This window comes from Lycorma delicatula, chromosome 12 (genome assembly GCF_047948215.1).
Source record: "Lycorma delicatula isolate Av1 chromosome 12, ASM4794821v1, whole genome shotgun sequence".
Classification (NCBI taxonomy): domain Eukaryota; kingdom Metazoa; phylum Arthropoda; class Insecta; order Hemiptera; family Fulgoridae; genus Lycorma; species Lycorma delicatula.
In genome coordinates, this window is record NC_134466.1 from 20,591,472 (window position 1) to 20,615,474 (window position 24,003).

At 32.3% G+C, this 24,003-nt stretch overlaps 1 protein-coding gene across 30 annotated transcripts in view; it reads left to right on the forward strand.

Moving 5' to 3' along the window:
* The window catches only part of LOC142333452 (uncharacterized), a 238,602-nt gene that overhangs the window by 162,344 nt on the left and 52,255 nt on the right, over window positions 1-24,003 (forward strand). For 28 of the 30 annotated variants that reach the window (XM_075380590.1, XM_075380591.1, XM_075380569.1 and 25 more), the window contains 6 exons: window positions 3,492-3,515; window positions 7,320-7,361; window positions 12,292-12,330; window positions 15,354-15,392; window positions 18,123-18,164; window positions 18,864-18,905. In XM_075380590.1, coding sequence (XP_075236705.1) covers window positions 3,492-3,515; window positions 7,320-7,361; window positions 12,292-12,330; window positions 15,354-15,392; window positions 18,123-18,164; window positions 18,864-18,905 — 228 coding nt within the window. The remainder of the gene's footprint in view (window positions 1-3,491; window positions 3,516-7,319; window positions 7,362-12,291; window positions 12,331-15,353; window positions 15,393-18,122; window positions 18,165-18,863; window positions 18,906-24,003) is intronic. The other 2 variants (XM_075380564.1, XM_075380583.1) reach the window with 1 other exon arrangement.

A 24,003-nucleotide genomic window follows, 5' to 3' on the forward strand; every position in this document is an offset into this window, starting at 1 on the left:
TTAATACATAAAATTTAAACAAAACAAATACAGATACTTTATATCCAAAAAAATTACAATGAAATTGTAAACCGTACGGTAAGGGTCTCGCAGATATCATTTCTTCCGTTCAAAAAACAAAAAAATCTGTAATACAAATAAAATTGTTTTTAACAAAACGATACTGACAAAAATGACACTACATTTTATTACCATATCTGTTATTAATTTAGAATTAAAAAAAAATACATGTAGTATATTTTCTTTTAATTTTTTTAATTTCCAGTACATTATTAAGCTTTTGTACCGTTCCTTGTTATCCTTGCTGTCTAAGGTGCGATTCGTAAAGGTAGATTAAAAAAATGAATAAAATGACATATTCGAGTGCCGCGTTTCATCAAATGGAAAAAAACTTTGTTTAAAAAATTGGAGGTAATTTTTGAAAGTATTTTTTATTAGTAATAAAACTAAACTGAAATATAATGTTTTTCCCGCTAAATTTTTCCCCGTTTTCGTTTCACTGCTAGGTTAGGTCATATGGATAGAACTGTAAACGTAGTTCGTTGCCGTTTCCCCTCTTACCGACGAAGTTCTAACGAACTCCGTGATAATTAATAATAGTGTTTTATCCATTGTGTTGTAATTCTGCTTTTATTAATTCGTGGCAACATTTAATCGCTGAGTTATACATTTTCTAATATAAAGTTTTGTCCAGTTTTATAAAATCGACTGTTTGTGATTGTTCCGGTCAATTTCATTTGAAGAAACCATTTAACAGTTAACAATTTCGCAAGTTGAATATTTGCAAGGCATTAAATAACATCAAACCGTTGTTCCTTAGCGCCCTGTCCGTTCAGGAAATGTTTTATCGAGATAAAATTTTACTAAGAACATAATGAGGAGGATCCCCATCTTGCTGCAAACAAGATAAATAATCTTGCAGCTAGTTTTATGCCAATATTTTCAAATTTTATTTCAGCTTTTGTACATGGTAACGGGTCGATAGTAGGGGATTAGGAAATCTCGCACGGAATTCGTCATGTATTTCAGTAATATCCTATGACTTTTCACGGACACCAAAGAAAAACAGATTCTTGTTTTCTGTACATAAACACCAATATAATCAATTAAGTTTTATATAAATGAATTGAATAACAGTTGAATATATCAAATGCAAAAACAGTCGCGCCTATTACAAAGATACAGATGTTTTTTAGCACGCCACATACATACATAAATTTAATATAAAATATAATTTAATGTGAAAAAAAAAAAAAAATTGCAATCAAACTGGGTCACAAGTTTGATATTTTGCAGGAATTCGTTTTTTCCTTGGACTTCAGATCGATTTTTATTAACACTTTATAGATAAACGACAATGCGAATAATGAATTAAGAGACAAAACTAATAGCGATCGAAATAACAAAAGCCAATAGCTCAGTGAGCGTCTTCAGAATTTACAAATCAATTTTCATCTCGGCTGCATATTTAAAAACATAAATCCAAATTATTCTAGCCGAAGCTAGAATATTCTTGAGGTGATTAAAGTTTGTGCTTACAGTAATATTATGTACGTATTAATTAAACATGAAATTATTTTAAAATATAGTTTGTAATCGGTTAGAATCTCTCATCTGTATGGAAATATATGAATAGCAGAACAATATTGCTTCGGTAAATGAAAATTAACAATAATTATTTTATTAATATTCTTTATAGAAAAGGTTATGGATGCAATGGATACAGAAGGGAAAAATCCTTACCAATTGCCTTGATATAACAGCTTTAAAAACAGAATTAGAATTTGAGTTAATAAATTTCTTTTACACCATAATTTATCGGTATCAAAAGATTAATAAACCTACGGCTAAAAGTAAACACATCACTCGTGTTTTGTCTTTGGAATACTACAATATTTCATTGAATTGTATACAGTACACTGTTTAAATCCACGAAACGTAACTATACAAAGAATTGAGACAAATACCATTATTTGTGTGTCGAGTCCTGTCTACTTTTACGTAAATGAGATGTTTCACTCATCATTGTCTTTTTTCGTCTGTGATACCACATACAGGCAATAAGAGGTCGAAGACAGAACAAGAAGTTATCGTCCCCAGATTGTAAAATATAAGTCTTACTTCGGGGGATTTCAATATTAAATTCGGCTTATTTTATATTAAAGTAACAAATGATAAAAAGAATTATGTAATACTAGGCTCAGCTGATGAATTTTGCACATGCATGCTTAGCATTGGAACCAAAAGATTTATTGGAATGAAAAAAAAAGAATAATAGTACAATTCCGTAGCTACAAATGCAGTATTATTTTACAATGTAATCGCCGTTTACATTGTGTGACAAGTTTTTGAATTCCTTCACTGAAAAATTTTGGCGGTCTTTCTAGGATCCAAGAGGCCACAGATTCCTGCACTGTGATGCAATGATTACCTTTGAAATCTCTCTTGAGATGATGGAAGAAGTGGAAGTCGCACGAAGCCAAATCTGGCGAGTACAGCGGATACGAAATAGACTCTAATTTCAGTTGTGGAGAGCCATAAGATAGTTTGTGCGGTACCCATCGTGCAGAGAACGGTAACCCAATTGTTCAATAATATGGCCTACTCGTTCTTTAGATATGCTCGCTGAGTGATTCGAGGGTCACTTTGAAGCTAATCATCCAGTACCTTTCGACGTTCAGTCATAGAAGCCGGTCGTCCGCTGCGAGGTGCGTCCTCACTTATCGCATTAACATCTTCACATTCATGAAATTTCAACGCCCAGCTATTCACAGTACTCCAGTCAATAGTTTCACAACCGTATACCGCTTTTAAACGATGAAAAATAAACGTAGGATTCACATTTTCTGCTGTTAAAAATTCTATCACTGCGCGCTGTTTCAACCGTGTTGACATATTGGCCGACATATTGTTGACGGCATTTTAACTGCATTTAAACGCATTTCAACGTATTATTGTAGGTTTATAGAGGGGAATGTTAGCTATCATGTGCTGCCACACTCTACTCGATAGTACCTTTTGTCTCCGTGCAGCACGATAGTGTACAAAATTTATCAGCCGAGCCTCGTAATTTATACAAGGGATGCAATATGGATGTTATCCACCAGGTTATAATCTCATAAAAATACTATGAAAAGAAGTTACGTAATTTTATCGATAAGCGTGCAGCTATCGAAAAACTCATTCGTCATAATTTAGTAATTAAAGATCATAAGTCCTCCTTAATCGTTAAAATTAATAACGCAGTCAATACAATGATGTTTTTGTACATTACAGACACGAACCTCTTTTCGCTTAGAATAGTCAACGACAGACGGTTATTGAAATAATCCTCTCTTCAAATAATCATTTGTATTATTTTTGCCAACCTATATTTAATACCGAATCATCAATGTACTGAACAAAAACAGAAAGAAAATATTAGTTAATAAAAAAAAAGATTGCAAATTCCAATAATACTATACTAAATTAAAACTAATTTTTTTTTTCAGAATCAAAAAAGGAATAATATATACGTAAGTAATCAAAAGGTTGCATTAAATTCATGAATTCTATTTATTGGAATTATGGTTTGCAAAATACCTTCTTTTTTCAAAAATTTCATGTAAAAATCTCTTATGTTCATATAATTCTCTTGTTCTATACCAAAATTATCACAAGCGTACAATAGAATTAGATTCACATCTCCAGCTGCAAATTCAGAAAGTTATTATAACAATACGGCTTTTGTTTACGTAATTACACTAATGAATATTATATATATTTTTTAATCAGAATATTTTGATTTTGAATGTAAACTTACAAATATTCAAGTATTTTAACAAAATTTCTTTTGAATATAAAATGTTGTAGTACAATATGATACGATCGAAATTAATACATTTGAATACTTTGCCAGTTATTTACTTCTCATTGTTTACTTGGATGTGGCCTGCATTTCAGTAGAATAAATATATATATATATATATATATTACAGAAACTTCTATTTTGAAGGACTTTAAAAATTGTAATTCCTAAATATTAAAAAAAACAAACCGTCTGTACGAGTACAAATATTTTTGTCTAAAAAAAAATATATTCTTCAAACAACATTTTTTCTTACAGTTTGTTGTAGATTATGTTTTGAGTAAGTTGATACATGTTAATTCAAAATTTACAAAATCTAGTATACATTAACATAATTGTTGTAAGAGTCTTATATTATTTTTTTTTTTATCGTTTTTAACATTATATTCTATATTTTGATTGCTGCCATAACCCATGGGGAAATCGATTGGAAAAGCGATCAGTTGTAGCAGTTTTAAATATGTTTCGTAATTAAAATATTATCCTAAATGTTTACTAATATTTTTCTATACAGCAGTATAAAATTTTTCATTAAAATTCGTATAATCATAATGTATGATTTTAGCACAATTTTGCTCATAACTTTTATATATTCTTAAATTAAAGGATCGTTAACTTAATATAAATGTTAATATCGTCAACCAGTATTAAGCTAGTATAACTAGTTAAGTCGCTGATGTAATTATCTAAACCATCGAGAAATCAGTTTCCGTTACTTTCGAAAGGTGATATGTAAATCACAATCGGTTGTAACCAATCACAAATATCAGATTTTATTTTAATGCTTAATTCGTTACATTCCAATAACAATTCACATGAAACGATATGAAATTTAGATTATTTTTGACAAAGATGCACGACCCATCACATTTATTAAGTTTACAGCATTTGTTTATGACTTTTAAACTAAAATAAAAACTCATTTCAAGAGTTACGTTAGTTACTAATAAAAATATAAGAAAATATAATAAGAATATTTATGCGTAAATTATCAATTACTTTAACATTGTGCTTACTAAAATTTGATTCGTAACCAAAATAACTGTCTCTTATGCAAACGTAATTATCCACAGTATTAACCAGATAATTAAATCCAAACAACATAACAGTTTATAGAATAACACTCTACACATAATTAAAGTTCAAAATCACATTAATTGACAGCCGACAAATCTGACTACAAGAGGTTCCTCTTGTAGTCAGATTTGTCGGTACGTTCTCGAGTGAATCTAAATGCCTTAACTTTGATATCCACCAAATTCTTGGACCGTTCTCCTTCCTATTGTAAACTTTTTTCCAATTTGGAATCTTCACAACTGTTCCTTTTAATAAACAGTCTGACTTGGTTAAGAAAGTTTCGGCAGTATTGGGAGAGGTTCTCATTAATATAAGGTAAATTTCCTTTATATGCGAAGTTCGTAAATATATATATATTTTTTTTTAAATTTTTGTCTGAATCTTCACTGCCCGCCATTTTATATATTCACCATTTTTCATCAATAATGAACAAAATAGGAATTGTCAATGATGGAGAGATCTTGATATTTCTTAACACACAGCCCTTGCGATGGACTTTAGATTCATATATTTCAGTTTGTAGTGTTTTTACCATATCTTTTATTACTTTAGGGACTTCGTAAATTCTCAAATCGTTCAGTCCTACTGTACTGCTGTAGTTTGATTAATCGTTTTTCTACTTTGTAAACCGCAGTCTCTAATTTCATAATCCCCTTAACTATTTTATCTTCAGCTTCGTAAGATTCTGTATGTATTGAAAACTCGTTGATTTTTTTTCTAATAAATAAACAATAGCTTTTCGAAATTTAAAAAATGTTTTCTTTAAATTTTCAGATTTCAGCCTTTATTTCCTTAACTTCTTTCTCATTTATACTTTATATATATATATATATATATATATATACTAGCGTTTCCAACGCGGCTTCGCCCGTGTGGTATATTTACTTGCACTTCCCCTCGCAGTCAGGGGATGTTTAGCCGGTTATGGTCCGCTTCGCTAGAAAAATACAATGTATTGTAAATTTTTCAGCAAAAGTTCTATAGCTGAAACATTGAGTAATCTACGAATGTGTGCTTCAGAACATTCGACCTCCATCTAAAAAATATTAGTTGTAATTAGTTACCCGTAGTTCGTACGTGTAAAAATGTATTTTTCTCGGGTCTTACCGTTACCAGATAAAAACTAATTTGAGGTAACCGTACAACGTTTCTCTTTTTTTAATTACTTTTATTTTGTTTTTAGAAAAGTAACAGGAGGCAGGTGTAGCCAGTTGCGTCACACATACAGTAATCTTGAGGCCCCGCGGGTACATCGTCGCACCACTTAAAAAATCGAAATTCAAAAAAACTCAAAAATGGTTTTAAGATATTTATCTAAAAAGGCTGTTACTTCTATACAGATTTGAGTACAATATCGTGGACACCGGTGTTTTTCGTTAGTGGTTGGGTTTCAATTAACCATATATCTCCGGAACTGTGGACCTGAAACTGTATAATGCTACACTTCATTTACATTCATACATATCATCCTCTAAAGTAATACTTTAAGGTGATTCCAGAGGCTAAACAGAAAAAGAAAAAAAAAGAAGATATTTATTCGTAGAATCCAGCCCCAATGTAGTTAATATCCGTTTATCGTAATCGGAAATTGAGAATATTTGCAATGATTGTTCAAATTTTTTTACATTTCGTCACCGCTTGCATAGTCGAATTTCGAAAAAACTAGAAATTAGTTTTTAGATCTTTACAAGAAAATTACACACACTAGAAACTAAGTCGATATCTACACTTGTTACCAAAAAATTAAAAAAACAGTAAATTTAATTGTTATTGCATTTTAACCCTTTAAGTCGGAATTTCATAAAATCCCTTTTAGTGTGCACTTACACCGTAAGAGGAAGATGTAAACAAATTTTCATACATTTATGTTCAGTAGTTTTTGCTTGGCGTTGATGGAGCAGTCAGTCAGGACAAGTTGCTTAACAGGTACACATACACACACACACACACACATATATATGTATATATATATATATATATATATATATATATATATATTGACAGTACCAAATGGTTTTCGTTCTTATATTTTACTTTCATTGATAATTAATTTGGAAAAGGAAAAAATGCATCTATACTTGTGACCGTGAATATAAGGTTAAAAAATAAAGAAAATGTACGAATTTTTCATATATTAATTGCTTATAAAACAGAAACTTCAAAATAATATGAATGTAAAACCTGAGAAAAAATTACTATTTTAATAACAATTTTCGTTATTTTAAAATCTATATTTCATGTTGTACAGAAAAGCAGCAGATAAAAAACTTGTATCACGACATCATTTAAAGAAAATATAATTTAATATTTCATAAAATCACTACCGATTTTTGTATTATGTATTTAAAATTAATGACTTTGAAATTATATTTAATAAATATACACTTTCTTTCAGTGGGCTAAATTCGATAGTATCAGGAATCAATATTACTGAAACGTGAGTAAGTTTTATTATACTTTTTAACATTATGATGAATGAAGAGGTTGAAATACGAACAAGAATTTCAGTTACGGAATTCTGTCAAGTAACTTGCTTATTAATTTCTGTGCGATCTCGCACTACTGCGATTCATACATTCCAATTCTCAGAAAGTGAAACTTTCTTTTTTTTCTCAGAAGTGACAAATTTGCCATGTTGCCATGCCCTTATACACTTCGATAGCGTGTTATTAGAATCGAATTTCATCACTTTTCACAATTTCTTAAGTCGACCAAACAGAAGACAAATTGATGGAATTATCTGTAAGCCGAGTGGTGGGTGGGTAGCACATACTAATTCAGCTATTTCAGTGCTTCCAATTTAAAGCAGAAATGTAATATGTAAATTATCCTCTTGTAACAAGATCTTCCAGGCTTCCCTTCATCTTGTAAGACAATGGCGTAATACTTAGGGATGATTGTTCTTTGTTCTGTAAAAAAATGTAGTAGAGTATCCCTTGACAAAAAGAATCCCAAAGTACATGCACATTATTTTACCAGGTAAAGATCTGGTGTTTGCTTCGTGTGATTGAGATGTGCGAGAATGTTGCCACTGGATATTAACGTTTTGATACTGCGGCAAAATAGTACATCCGTATTTCATTATAGTTGCTTTATACGGAGTCTATGAATTTGTCTCTTCCTTTACATATTACTACAGAAGTTTTGAGAAACATATTTTCCCATATAAAAAAAAACCATTTGTAAGGATGGCATTCATCATTTAACGAATTATTTTTAATTTATTCATTTCAAATTTATTTAAACAAAGCATAAAATTTTCAGTACCATCATTAGAAATACCTTTGAAATCTGAAATGGTACTCCAGCACCCTACATTTATCAAAGCATTTATTTTCATAATAAATCACTGTACCATCGATTTTGCAAAATTACATGTGAAATAAATAAATCGTTTAACGTTGTTGAAAAATTGGTGCCGATTCTTTTACTAATTTAAATCTTGTTTTCTTGTTTTTATAAATATTTTATTGTAATTGAAATATTGTTCGTATGTATATAAATATATATATAAATATTATTAATTGTTTGTATATGATTTAAATATAACATTAATTATAACTTTTTCATTGTAATTGTAATATTTCTTTAAGTAAAATGACTGGGAGAGAACTGGAACTGAACTGAGGCTGAGATGGAACTGAACTGGTGTATAACTAGCGTAGGACTAAACTAATGGAATGGAATGGAATGCAAAGTTGGCGGGAGTTTATTACTCCCTACTTTATCGCAGAACCTGGACAGAGTCCCTTGCTGCTGGATGATTCTAATCGGGCTTGGTTTTTAAAAGGGTTATTTTATATCTCGGATCTAATTTTTTCAGGTTTTGTGTATTATTATTTTAGTGAATTTAAGACGGATTTAATTGCATTCCAATCCGTTGTTGAACCAGCGTTATCGAACCCATTTCATGGGCCGACCGCGGAAGGCTAGGCTTATAAAGCCTGTCCTCCCGACGTAATTCCCCTTCAGACCGTCCACTGAAGTCCTTTCGGTGCTAACTCTTAATAGGCTAGCAGGAATACGCCACAACGGGGCACTAGCTATAAGGAGGGAGCAATGCGTCCCCTTTTCCGGAGGAGTCGCAATTGCTGGGTTATTTTATCTTACTGTAAGTTTTGAAAAGGAGAGGTTGTGTAGAAGCTCTTCATCCGCTTCTGGTATGGCTGCCCTTCAGGACGCATCTCTGCTGGGCTCTGTTCCGGACTCCAGTCCGTGATGTTGAGACGAGTGGTGGGTTTTCCTTCTTCTTCATCTTCTTCTTCTCCCTCTTCTTCTTCCGAAGACCTCTTCGTTCTTCTTTGGCCTGCACTTTCCAAGAATTGGTAGTAACTGAAGTTACATACCATTAACCTTGAAATTCCCGAGGCCCCAAAGGGCTGAACGGGGGAAAGTGCAGGTTTCTTCGTTCTTCCGTGCTGTCAGTGGCTGCTGGGCAGGTGACTGCTGGGCTTGTGACTGCTGGGCAGGTGGCTGCTGGGCTTGTGACTGCTGGGCTGATGGCTGCTGGGCTCGTTCCCTCTTTCTTCTTTCTTGAAAGGAAAGGAAGGTAATAGGGAACTTACAGAATGGTGATACCTATTCGCGATCGCGGTTTTGGGGCGGCGATTTTCTTAGAAGAAGTAAACAGAAATTATTTACTCCACGTAATTATTAACCTTCAGACACAGGTGTGTCCGAGAAGGGGTTGGGAGGACCGCGTGGCCGCAGTGAAGAAACTATTTGTTTTTTGGTGGCTGTTGGTATCTGCAACAAAAGAAGCAGAACACACACACACGAAGAAAAAGAAGTAAAAAAAATTAATAAATACAAATAAAAAAATAAAAATTTGATTTTTACTTTCCTTTGGACTGGAAGGATGAGAGGAAGGAAAGGCCGTTTTCCAAGACGGCACGACGAGTCGTTCCACATCCACGTTTCTCCCGTTTTGTGAAACAAGAGAAACAGAACAAAACACTCGCGGAAAAAATAAAAAATTAAAAATTTTGACCGCGTTTTTGTTTTACTAAACTAATGCAGTGAAGAGCTTGCTTATATAATGTTGGTGGGGCCGCTGATTCGTCAGGAGCCGAGTGCATCCGAAGGAGTGGTGTGAATTGTAAAGAGACGAGTGATCCCGTCAGGAGATGAGTGCAACCGAAAGAAGCCGAGTGAAGTGTAAAGAGTTCTGAAGTGAAGTGTAAATCTGACTGAAGCCGAAGTTCTTCAAATTAAAAAGTCCTATAATAAATAAAAATTAAAGTACCAACATTTAAACAGGAGCAACAAAAAGTGAACATTTATAAGAATATTTAAAAATTAAATAAGTCATTTAAATAACCCTGAGTCTTAACAAACGTAACAGAATTTTTTTTTTAATTTTGGCCGAATTACCATCCTTTTTATATTAAAATTAGTTAAAAATGTTATTTTTATTAATTTCACCTTAAATGTTTTTGTATAAATATTTATCGCTTCTATGAATTTGTGGTGGCTAGATAGTGCTCTCTGCCTGAGGTCAAACCAAGTAGTTTATTGAAGATATATTCTCATGCGTAGCAATGGAAAATATTTACACTTTGATAACATATCAAGAGTAGCTTTGAGATAAGAAATTTGTCTCATAACTCGATTCCTTTATCGTAACATATTGCTTCTTTTTTTTTTTTGATTCAATTGAATTCCATTTCGTTTAACATAAATAATGACAACATTATACAGATTTATGACGACAGAATAAGAGATGATATGTGATGACTTATTGGACAGATTTCACGACAATCATTTTCTTGCATTGAAATTATTTCAGATATATAGGTGAATTTAATAGAATGGAGAGGGTAAAAGAGTGATATTATTGGGCATTTAGCTCGTTATAAGAAATATCCATGGAGGCGTACTGAATGTGCTTACAGTACTGTTGGTTGTAATTAATACATTTTTTATAATGTTGCTGTAGATTCTTAATACCTGGAATCTCCTTGTAACACATCAGATAATGTCCTGATGAATTATTGGAGAGAAATACTCTGGAATGCTTTCACAGCAATAGAGAGTTTTCATAATGGAGGCACTAAGTTTAATTGTTATGTGATCTTTGGTCCCTTGAACAGAAAACTAAAGAAGTGGGTAATTAAAACTAACGAGGATGTACAAATTTAAAAATTATAATCAGGTAGATGCTGTTTTCATTTCAGGTGTTAATTCAGCACTTTACTAGTGTCGGATTTAGTTTGTATACTTACTGTTTTGATTACTGGAAGACATTGACAGAATTTTACTTACAAAAATGATGGAATTTTATCAACAATGATCACAATGACGAGGATGTGTCTTATTTGTTATTTATTCTGGAATGTTGGTATTAAAGTAGCAGTCTGCTTAAGTAAAATCTTTATACATTTTCTGTTCACTGGAATTGCATCTTGCCTTCAAACAATAAATATAGAAACCATTTATGATTTTTAACACGTAATTATTTTTTTTATCATAGCTAATCATTGGTTGTTGATGTTTCATATATATTTAAAGAAAAAAATAAACGAAAATTGCCATAACCTCGCCAGTAATTGAACTGAGACAATTCAATGTAAACGTTAACATAAAATACACTACAGTAACTGATCAGTCAGATTTTTAATACCCTTCAACGAAGTGAACATGGAAGCTCTAGCTTACAGCATTGCATGGGAAAAACGCACAATAAAATCGATATTTTGATTCTTTCGGACCTGCTTTAGAATATGCAGATATTTCTGGGTTACAATTTACTATGGTATTGTCCATAAGGGTTGACAATGAAGATTATTTAAAAACATAAACTTTTGAAATGACAAACCAAACCAGAGTACATTTTTTATAATTTATTTCCAAATATTCTAAGTTATTCTTGTGGCTATGTTCAGTGAGTTACTGGAAAATCAAAAATCTGTTCAGGTTAATGTTTCAGAAGTTCATAGTATATATGTTGAATTGCCATATGCTGGTGATACGTGATAATCGATCTCTTATAATGATAATCATAACATATTTAAAAAAATAATTTATCCATTTTTTAACAATAAAAATGATTTCTTGTTTATCCTTTTTCACAACTTTCTTCAATGGTTAATAAACTGATTTATTTGTGTGTAACTTAGGGAACCTAAAATTAAAATATTTTACACTGCATCTTTCGTCAGGCTTAGCTATGATTAAAAAGATTGTAAGAGCTGTTTTCATTTAAAGGATTTTTTTATTTAAACAAAAATTTTGAATGTATATAATAAAATTATTTTTTATACGTCAGGTTAAATAATTATTTATATATTTACTACTAAACTGATCACATAATTTCATTGTATTGAATAAATAAATTGGATGCTGGTAAAAAACTTTTCTAATTTCAGAATTCCAACTGCTCCTACGACGAATAGCAACAATGCAACGTGAGTACAATTTCTAATTGATTGAAGTGTCCTCATATTGGATAAGCGTGTGTGTGTGTGTGTGTGTGTAAGTTATGCACAAATAATCCTATTAAATAAGATAATAGTATACCAACAATAATGATGAAATACTGACTGAACAACTACATTATATATGTCTGAGTGTGTGTGTGTTTATCATCAACACACATCCGCACACTTCTATAAATGTATGAGTCCATTGTAATGTTCAATGTAAGCCAGATTCATACATAGTAGAGTGCAAGTTGAATACTTTTATAGATTAGTAGTAAGTTAATATTTAACTTAATATTTTGATATATATTTATTTTAATTTCACAAAAATTATTTATTTATTTAGCGTATGGCACCAAAACATAACACCAATTACAGTCAAAAATTACAAACAAAGATTTAAGAAACTAATATATACTACTGATTCTGGAGATGCTATCAGGAAACCTTCAGGATTCCCTTCATAATCTGTCCTAGAGCAAACTTCTGTGTTGTGTTTAACATTTTGATTTTCACCACACTCACAAAGGGCGTTGGTGTTTTATCCCATTTATACAGAAAATAGGCGCACTTACCATGATGAGGTCGTATTCTGTTTAACGTTGACAATGTCTTACGTGGCAAATCAAAACCCGGCGGCTTTTGAGTAATACATGGGATTTGGTTATTCTGCATTGTGGTCCATTCTTGACGCCAGGCGTCAGTTCGGTTAAATCGATCCTCTGTGGCAGAGAATGGATAGACTTCACAAAAAAAAAAGAAAAATAATGTTGTTCATTAAAGAACATAGTGGACCTTAGAAATAACAAACAATAAATTGCATATGTGTGTTTCTAAATGAAAAATAAAGTGTAAGAAGATTAAATATTATGGAAGAGATTAATGAAAATAATTTGAAAACATAGTATTTTTACAAGGTAAACAAAGATGTATCAAATACAGGCCTTTTATTTTTAAAAAGCGTTGCTTAAAAGCTTGACAGAGGAATTTAAATTTTTTAATTTTAAATATTAATAAGGTAACAACTTTAAACAAATCGCAGAAGAATTGGCCCCAATAAAAACACATAAAAACTGTCAGTGGTGTAACAGCGAATGCTACGAAACAGTGGAGAAGAGATATCAAGCATAATTGTTACATCAATTCCAAAAATCAGAAACATCCTTCCAAAACCTAATAAAACAAAGAAAAGTAGCCACACCAACCCTACGGAAAATAAGAAAACAACACTATAAAGACACACATAAATCAGTAAAGAAAGAATTCAGCAAAACGCAGTCAAGAGACTACCACAAAATCTTCAAAAAAACAACACCAAAATTACGAACCTCCAACCCTTCTAATGAAGGATAAAATCGAAAATCTGCCCCATAACAATAAAAACAACGCGGAAATCCTAGCAAAATATTTCACCAAACTCCTAAATCGTGAAGAACTGACCGAACCCAATAACAACACTACCACTAAACATTAACCCTCACTTAATAAAAGAAGTCTACCAAGCACGACGTGAGATGAAGACAAAGTGGCGGGAGATCAGATCTTTGTAAAGATCTTGAGACATGCAGGAAGACAAGAAAAAGTCGCCCTTCATCAACAGCTTATCATCTGGATAAAAAATAACTAAAACAACAGTAGATGACAGCCCTCTTCCACCCACTAAACAAAAAAATGGCCAAAATAGACCATAACAACTACAAGTGAATCTCACTCCTAGACTCAACATACACAATTCTTTCAGGAATCATCCTTAATAGAATCGGTATACAACTCTAGAAAGAACTAGGAGAATACCAGAGAGGTTTCAGACGTGCGAGGAGCTATCCAGACCAGATCATTATTCTCAAGTTAATAATAGATTACAACAGTAAAAGAAGTAGAGATATGGTGATAACAATTGTGGACTTCAAAAAAGCCACAGAGAATCCCTACTAAAAATTCTGAGATACCTCGAACTACATCTGAAATAAATAAACATGATAAAACTGACCCACACAAACACTAAGTCAGAACTGAAATTCAGATGCGAACTCTCAGAATCATCTGAGATCAATTTAGGACGGTGCCAAGGAACGGACGCCCACCACTACTATTTTATGCACTCTAAAAATTGTAAATAAAACTGGCCTCAAAATATCACTCGAAAGAACAAAAATTATGCCCCCCAAAAAATTAAAAATAGTGAACATTAAGTCAAAATGATAACCCTGTTTAAATACTTTAGAGAAATAATAACAAATATCCTAAACAAATAAACCTCAATCCAAATAACAACAAACATGCTAGCTGATGCACAAAAATTAACCTGATACACCTTTGTAAAAAATGTTTGTCCATAAACGCAAAAGTAAGACACTACAACACAAGCAGCAGAAACACTAACACCTGAACGAACAATCAAAGACCGACATACTCCGCAAAATCGAAAAAAGAATTGGAAGAAACTGCATCCACAAAAAGTACCAGTTAGATGGGCACTGGTTGATTGTGCCCAACAACATCGTGTGCAGAGTTAGAACTAATCACTGATTCATGCAAAGAGGAGACTAGGATGTCTCACAAATGAAGATTCGAGATTTCTGAAACAGCTGGTAATGTCAAATCTCGACTCGAAAAACACCAAGACAGGATGCAGATGGTTCAGTTAAATAAGAGAGGATCTAAAGGAAATTGGCCTTACACCAGAAGACACCACAGTCAAGAAAAAATTACACAAAAAAAATCAAGCACAATAACAATCGGTTCACACTCCCAAGACAGATATCCATAACACAAAACTTTTCAACACCAGAAAGGACACGAAGATTAGAAATTATGAAAAGTACTGGGAGGACCGCAAGGCCCGAATAAAAAGTCCTTCGAATAAACTCACAACCATATTGTGGTTCACATACTCCAACTTCAAATTCCTATTCAGTTATAAATTAATTTTGTCAATAAAAAATTTACAAAAAGTCACATTTTATTTACTATGATTCATTTTAATATTTAGTTATCTCATTTTTCAGTTATACGGATATTCCTACCAGACTAGACTGTTATTCCAGGTAACTACCCACCATACGTTAATAATATAGCTTTAATAATTAGTAGTTTTAAGTAACCTTTTATTTCCGATCTCTATAGTGTTAATTTTTATAAATTAAGTTTACTTTTCTGAAGAAACTGCTTGACAATAATCAATTGAAATATTAATCATTCACTTTCTAAGACTATTTGCTGAATATTTTAGCAGATGAGGAGAATTATAATTATAGCGTATGGAATGCTGATCGGTGGACTATTCTTCTTTAAAAAGTACTCAACTTCAAAAGAATTAGAAAACAAGATGGTGAACAAAGGTTTTAGTTCTCTTTTTATCTCTAACGGGCTTTTTTACTGGCCCACCCAATAATTATAAAAATACGGAATGTTATTATTTGCATTGATCTTTGTCAAATTACAATCTACCACTAAAAAAAATGTCAAATTTATTATCTGGGAGTTTCAAGCTCTCTTGCAGTCGAAGGGCGTCTAGATCCCAAGTCTTCTCGATCAAATTAAAAATATTGCATATTTGAATTATTTTTTTCAACATGTTCCGTCAGTTATGATGAGTTTTTTGATCTGCATAAAAAATATTTATTTAATAGAAATATAAAAAGTTTTGGCTGCAACTCGACTAATATTTTGTATTTTTTATTTTCTTTTGGTGAAGAAAACTTCATCTCGGCTAAATCACTGCATCACACGCTATCTGATAAAAACACTAGTTACCATTTTGAAATGGAAAATTTTGTGAAAAGTCATAACGAACAAATTCACCTAATAGCAGAACGTCTTACTGAAAAATTTTATTAAAATTGAAAAATCCGTTTGGCTGTACCTTCATTACAAACTCAAAAAGTCATATTAAAACAGGATCTCAGTTCATTCAGTCAATAATTCATAGTTAATTTTTATGTTTTGCAAGTACTGCATATTTCAATATGCAAATATTGGAATCAGCCGTATTTGTTATATGACGTTAATCTGGAGTTATGCCTTCACAAAAATATTTTTTATTAAATTTTTATTTAAATTGTTCCTATATGACTTCAGTTTATTTACTTAAAATTTCTTATCTGTGTTAATTGCGTTTGAATGTCTTTTTTAAGCCTGCTTCAGTGTTAAGTGTTTTGTTATTTCTATGTTGATGGTGAGTAATTCACAAAAAAAGTATGTGTTTCAATATTTTTTTACTTTCCCATCTAGAGCGATATATGCTGCTACGGCAGCTTTTCCTAGTACGGAAAAGTAGATAGATCGATAAAAAAAAATGTAAATAAAATTGATCTATTTTAGTTATGTACCATAACATTCTTTTTTTGGAATTTTGGTCTCCAAAAGACCACATACTAATCTTCACTTTCATTGCACTTTTCTCTTTGCCCAAAATTTCTGTCATTCCTGGTGTTCTCTTCTTTTTTCGCCCGTTCTTGAGCACCGTTATCTTTTTTCCTTTTCAATTTTCTCTTTATAAACTTTTCTGTCTGATATTTCATTTTCTGAGATGTTTTGTTTTTTTATTAATTTTAGGCTGTTTCTCCCAATTAATTCCAATTTTTCTTTTAAAAAAATTATTAAATATTTATTTTATGAGACAATTATTGGGCATTATAACAAAATTTCCAAAGAAAAATAATCTTTTTTTTTTGTTTATAAATTTTTTGTAAATTTCCTAATTATGTCCCTTTTTAAAATTACCATTTTCGTAAACTGGGCGTAGAATTTTCTGAATTGTTCTTCTTTTTAATTTTTAATTTAAATTTAAGCGTTCGCAGACGTAAAGACATTGCAGTTTTATAATCATACTGGACTGCCAGATATTTAGATTTTTGTGAAGATATGTTTTAATGTAAATATTTTTTTTGTAATTTCGTTGCACTTTCGAGATTATAGATCCTGTTTCTAATGAAAGGTAACATTTTTAAATTTATTTTAAATTATAATCGATCTCGGAAGTTACCCATAGCATTTAAAATGTAAAATTCTTAACTTTGTTACACCCCTTACTCTATAGTGTTTCTTGAAAAAAAAAAGTTCAGTGAAAATTTTAACCCCCTTCGTAGAAAATTAAACTTTGTTTATTCAGAATTATGGCAGTATCTTTGTACTTTTTAAACAATTAATTTTTGTCCCCTTTATTATCATCACTTATTATCATTGGGTAAAATTATTTTTTTTAAATTCATTTTACCCGAACACTTACCCTTGAGGAAGGGAATCCCAAAAATACAAAAAAAAATGTTTATACATTTTAACATTTTTAATGCACAAAACGTATTTTGTTAAATACTAGTAACAATACCTCTCCCCTGCTGGGGAACTCTCAAATTTTTAATAATTTATAATTTACTCAAAATCAATTTTAGCAAATATTTTAATCAAAAAATTCTCCTCATGGATGAGCCTCAAATTTTCAAAGATGAAAACTTTTTTTTTTTGATGATAATATACTAATATTAAAAATTTCAGTTATCGCTTTATAACTGCTTAATTTTAAAACAAATTGAGTAACCTGACCGCCTTAGCCGAAAAATTTATACAATTTATTGTTGGTACTTTTTTTCAGTAGACAGTATCAAATGTGAAAGTTAATTATACTGTTCGCGTTAAATAGTATTATTGATACAATTTACTTATACCCTTCATTTTCAGAGGTTCAAGAAGATGTTTCAAAGGCTGCGGAATCATCAGGAAATAGAGGTACTAATGAATATTATAATCATATTTATCTTGGAATATTTCTGTTTCAGGGCTACAGAGAAAAGTGAATATGCTGATCATGAACGCGTTATGTAAGTATTTATATTATATAACCATGTTATCATCAAATACGTATCCTAATTGTCATCATTTTCATTTAACATCACATTTCAAGCGTTCTTCTCTTGGTTTCATTTTTACTTGACATTCGTGTTTCACTAAAATCCACATATTTATTTTTAAGAATATCTCTAATTCCGATATAATTTTTGATTTCACACTGGCTTGTTTCCTAAAAGCCTCCTTCTTCTGTGGAGTCTAGTCTGCTTTCAATGAATACAGTACTTCACTCATCCTGATATAAAGATTCCTGCAATAAAAAATAATATTATGTTTCCTTGCTGTAGTATTTAATTCCTTATAATTACTACCCTTTTTATTACACTTCCTTATCATTGTTCACTCTTATTTTTTTCAAATTGAATTTCTATCCTAGCAAATATGTACACTTTGAATATGAAGATGTACACTTTGCTATTTCTTTCAACCACTGTATTTGGTTTCTGAACAAAGAGTAGTATCGGTAGTGAATCTCAATGAAGTCATCTTTTCTCCTTGGACAGTTACGCTTTTCTCAACTTTAAACTTCCAGATGTGTATTATTTAGCCTGTACTTTATATCATTCAATTTTAAAGGATCAAGAATATCTTTCAAGTGCTGCGAAATCATCATGAAATAGAGGACAAATGAATATTATTATCATTTATATCTTGGAATATTTCTGTTTCAGGCCTCCAGAGAAAAAAGAATATGCTGATCTTGAATACGTAATGTAAGTATTTATATTCTATAACCATGTTATCATCAAATACGTCTCCCAATTGTCATCATTTTCATTTAATATCACATTTCAAAGCCTTCTTTTCTTGTTTTTATTTTTACTTCACATACGTGTTTCACTAAAATCCACAAATTTATTTTTAAGAATATCTCTAATTCTGAGATAATTTTTGATATCACATTTACTTTTTTCCTATAAGCCTCTTTCTTCTACGAGTCTAGTCTGCTTTCAATGACTACAACAGTACTTCACACTTCTAGGTATAAAAATTCCTGCAATAAAAAATTATATTATGTTTCCTTGCTCTAGTATTTAATTCCTTATAATTACTACCATTTTTATCACACTTCCTTATCACTGTTCACTCTTATTTTTTTCAAATTGAATTTCTCTGCAAGCAGTGAATATGTACACTTTGCTATTTCTTTCAATCACTGTTTATGGTTTCTGTTCAAAGAGTAGTGTCGTTAGTGAATCTCAATGTATTTAGCATTTTTCCTTGGATAGTTACTCTGTGCTCACCTGCCAGTTCTGTATTTTTTTCTTTGTACACATTAAAAAGTAAGAAGAGCAGAATGCACAGTTACTATTGCTTGCTGTAACAGGGCTTCACTTTTCTACATGATCTAATCTTTATCGTCGGTACCTAATGCTTTATACGGTTTGTTAAATTAAATTCACTAATGTTCAGTATGATAGTCATCTTAAGATTTTACTTTATTTTTTGTTTTATAAATGAATCAATTTGACAAATGAGAAAATAATACCGACTTAACAAAAAGTTGTTAATTTCTATCATTCTTTCGAGAATTTTCTTTAAATGTGTATATATATATATATATATATATATATATATATATGGAGAAAATATCGATTATTTATTCCTGAAATAATTTATAGTTAATCGAGGAATAAATTAAATGCTGTATAACGTGTATGTCATCCTGTTAGTAAATTGGTTTCACTTAGTAAAACAACCGATACAACTTAGGCTGTAACTTTGGCAAAAACATACCGCCGGTCATTTTTTTACCGAAACAGTAACATAATTCTTTTTATAAGTACAATTTAATTATTTTTTTTACTGTCAAGCCATATTTTTATGAATGTCAAGTTTTTTTTTTATGAAGTCATTACAAGTCTTATTTGAAAAACATAAAGTCGTGTCGCAACAAAGAGATCTAAATAATCAAAATATTTGCGCAAATCATTACTAAAAATGTAGATCACTCATTATTTTTCCGTGTTCGCTAAAATTCCTCTTGGTGTCTGGTGTTTGATTTAGATGTGTTTCATAGATAGTCTTGTAAAGCGATCGAGTTTTTGTTTGCAAGCCATGTAGCAAAGATGTGGCAACCACTGCTTTTGGTCTGTAACAAGCAAGGGTTCGACCAGGTAGGGTACGCCTTAATCCTGCTTGAGCTCTTTTTGTAGATCGGGGACCGTATTCTGTTTTCATTTTTGCTTTCACTTGCGTAAACAACGGCAGCGACTAAGAGATGCGTAGAGTGACAGAAGGACATTGAGGCCTTCGGCTTCTCGTATATATTAAATAATATATACGCAAATTAAATAATAGCCACATTTCTGGGCTAGCCTGACGAAGTGGTAGATATCAGAGAGAATGCGGATAGATTAATTTATTTTATTTTATTTACTTAGAAAAGCATTAGCGAAGATTTCGGTTATAGAAACTAGAGAGACTAAGGGAGTACCCAGGCGCGTTAGAAATGAAGATGTTGCCGGGAGGTATGTTTCCGTCTTCTCCTGCTCCAAAGAATGCCAAGCTTCCCGACTGATCCCAAGGCTTCATGAAATAATGGCAATGTTCTGTGCTTTGGCGAATGGATTCGAGGGCCTTTCTCTATGCCGAATGAAGTCACAGGTAATAATTAAAGATTCAGTTTCTGTCCCAGTACCAGCGCCTGTGTCTATTATGGCCCAGCGGAATCGCTACGCTGCGGTGCTTAAAGACAAGCAGGGGGTATATTAGTCTGCAAGCAGACAAAAGCCATATTCCTAAACAGAAAGGAGGGCTCCAAAAAAAAAAAACAATTAAAGAAATTAGATATTATTTCAAGTTGCTTTTCAGGGCAAGAGGTCAAACTTGAAAAATGGGTACATAAAGGACAGTAGGAAACGTCTGGTTGCGTAGCGAATGGCAATAAAATAGTTAGAGCTATTTCAGAATCTGTGGTTAGTAAAAGGTTGGAGGTCAAGGTAGATCAGCAGTACATTGATGTCAGAGATGGTTTAAATTTTGTAGATTTGATCATAGTGCTAAATTCGGTTGGTATGCTTCATTTTGTGCGCATATTCGAGACAACGGACATAATGGTGTCGTAAAAAATTTGAAGCAATACTTGCGTAAGTTGTGGAAGATTTTTGCAAGGATTGCAAGCAAACGGTCGATAGTAAAACATGTGGTTGTTGCTTGAGAACTGTTGAGATGAATTTTAATTCATTGCATGGTTAAAATTCTACAGATAAATTCTCAACGGGCTTACACTGCTCAGATCGAGGTAGACGAAATTGTTAAAAGGAGGTCTCTCGATAAAATTCTTCTGCAACATCCATAGTGGAAGTAACAGTATGTCCACAGTTCTGTGTAGGAGGACATTGGATTGTGTCTTTTTCAGGAATGTTTCTGATACTCTTCAAGTCCCTGTTAAACTTGTTATGGATAATCTTGATTTTTGTGTTGTTAGTTCGTATTTTCAATATTGAGATCCCACTGAGGAATATTTACAAAAGTGGGATAAAATATTTGATCTTGTTGGGAACTGTTCTACAGCGGAAGTCACTCTTTTGGCATTGTGGAATCACAGATTACAGCGGTAAATTAGTTGACGGCTTTGTTGTGCAGTATCGTTTAAAGGTCATTAATTATTTCGTGAGGTACCAACATATGATAGAATGGTAGATGGAAGGAGATTATTTGCTGGAACATCTGTTGGTAGGTTGATACTTGGCCTGTTGTTGATGATTATTCTATCATCGATAAATCATCTTTGAAATGATTAGGAAGTTTCGAGACGCTTATATACATAATGTCCCTGTTTATCAGGAGCGCTTCCTGAATAGGAAGGCGGACTGAACTACATTTGTAACAGTCTCTCTACTAGACTCCGTGTTTCAAACCAATGCCTGGATGATATTCAAATGGTAGACCTAGTTGAACAATTTTCTCTATCTTTCATCGTTGCCGCTGAGAATTCAATTCCCAGTAGTTCGAGTTAAGAGAGAATTGTCAATCGGTGAACTAGATAGTTGTCTATTTTGAAACAGTCTGTGAGAACTATCTCAGGAGAAATGCTCAGTGAAAGAGTCATCCTAAACGGAGAGCAGATTTGGTAGATAACTATCGAAGGGAAAGATCACAATATTTTCATTGGGGCAGGACATCAAAAAGGAATTTTGGAGTTCTATTGCTAGACATCAAATAAATAAGGATCATTGGAATGTTGTGTATAAAATCCGATGACATATGAATAAAGAAAACTTTATTTTGTCGGCTCTCTCGATCCAGCAGGGTGTTGTTTCTAGTAAAGATGAAATTTTAAATATTCTACTGAATGATTTATTGCCAGATGTTGAAGTGGTTAATGAAACCTCATATCATCTACGAGTCCAAGAGGTAGCTGCTACTTTTCGCTGTAATGTTTAATATGTGGAAATTCCAGAGGCAGAGGTACATAATATAATTTGCAGTTCAGATAGGAATAAAGCCCCGGGTTTCGATGGAATCACGTTGGAACTCCTAGTCCGATCTGGCAGAATTCTTGTTGGTGCTTTGATTAAAATTGTTAAGAGTATGCGGTTTGCTGGCTATTTTCTTTTTGTTGGGAAGAAGTTATTCTATAATTGCTGTTTAAAGGTTATGACAAAGACCCCACATTGAGCTTCTCTTAGAGGCCTTTAAGGCTACAGCCAGTTATCGGAAAAGATTTTGAGAAGGTATTATATATTCGTGTTAGTGATAAATTGATTCTAGAAAGTTTCTGATGGATGATCAGTACGGATTTAGCACAGGCAGAGGCACGGATTATCCTATTCTGAAGGTTATTAATATTGCTTCTTCTAGTGAGTCTGATTATTGTGTTAGGTATCTTTATGGAAACATCAGGAGCTTTTTATAATTTGTGGTGGTTCTCTTCCCTGTTTTAGTTTAAGAAGCGTGTTTGTATGCTGAGTAAGCTGAATCGAGACGTTGATCTTCGTGATGGCAAGACAGAAGTAGGAAAAACGCTATCTAAATGTTGGTCACAGAGTAGTGTTATACGATACCCCTGCTCTGGATTTTTGAATTCAATTGATTGATTTGGTTGAGGATACCATTGTACGCCGCTTAATTGGGTATGCAGATTATGTGATTTTGATGGTTAAAGGAAATTCAAGAAATGAGATCGAATTAAGGCAGCCCAGGCTTGCAAATTACTCTAGCCTTGGAGTTTGCAACATTATATGGTGTTTATCGCATAGAAAACAACCATGATACTACTCAACTGCAGAGTAGTTAATTAAACGACGACTTCGAATATCAATGGCAGGTCATCGAATTAGGTATGTCCCGCTACAGAAGTATCTAGGTGTTATCCTTGATGAGAATCTTCGATTCAAAGGAGCAATTTCAATATGATACCAAAAAGGCCGGTTCTGCTTTCTTCAGTGACTAGAGAGAAATCCTGATTTTTTCAACCAGATTGTTTTCTTAATTTCAGATTCATGCGTGTTCTATATAAAGAGGAATGTGAAGCTATACTGCTGAATGCTACACTTGTCTGAGCTCATCGAATGAGGTACAAATGTTATTTAAAGGAATATTTTGTTTAGAGACCAGCGTTTCCTATTTTTTTAATTTGTGATTGGTGATTATGAAACTGTCTCTCGAGAGGTGGTCTTTGTTAATTCTGGTATTAAGCCCATTGATATCCTTGCGATTGAGGGCCAATTGCGTTATAATCCTAAGAATATAGGCCAACTTACCACTAGGCGCATAAAAGAAATAGACGAACAGAGTTTTCGTTTGTGGAAAGTGAGGTGGGCAGAATCGACCGATGGCCGTTATACGCATGGAATGTCTCCTGAT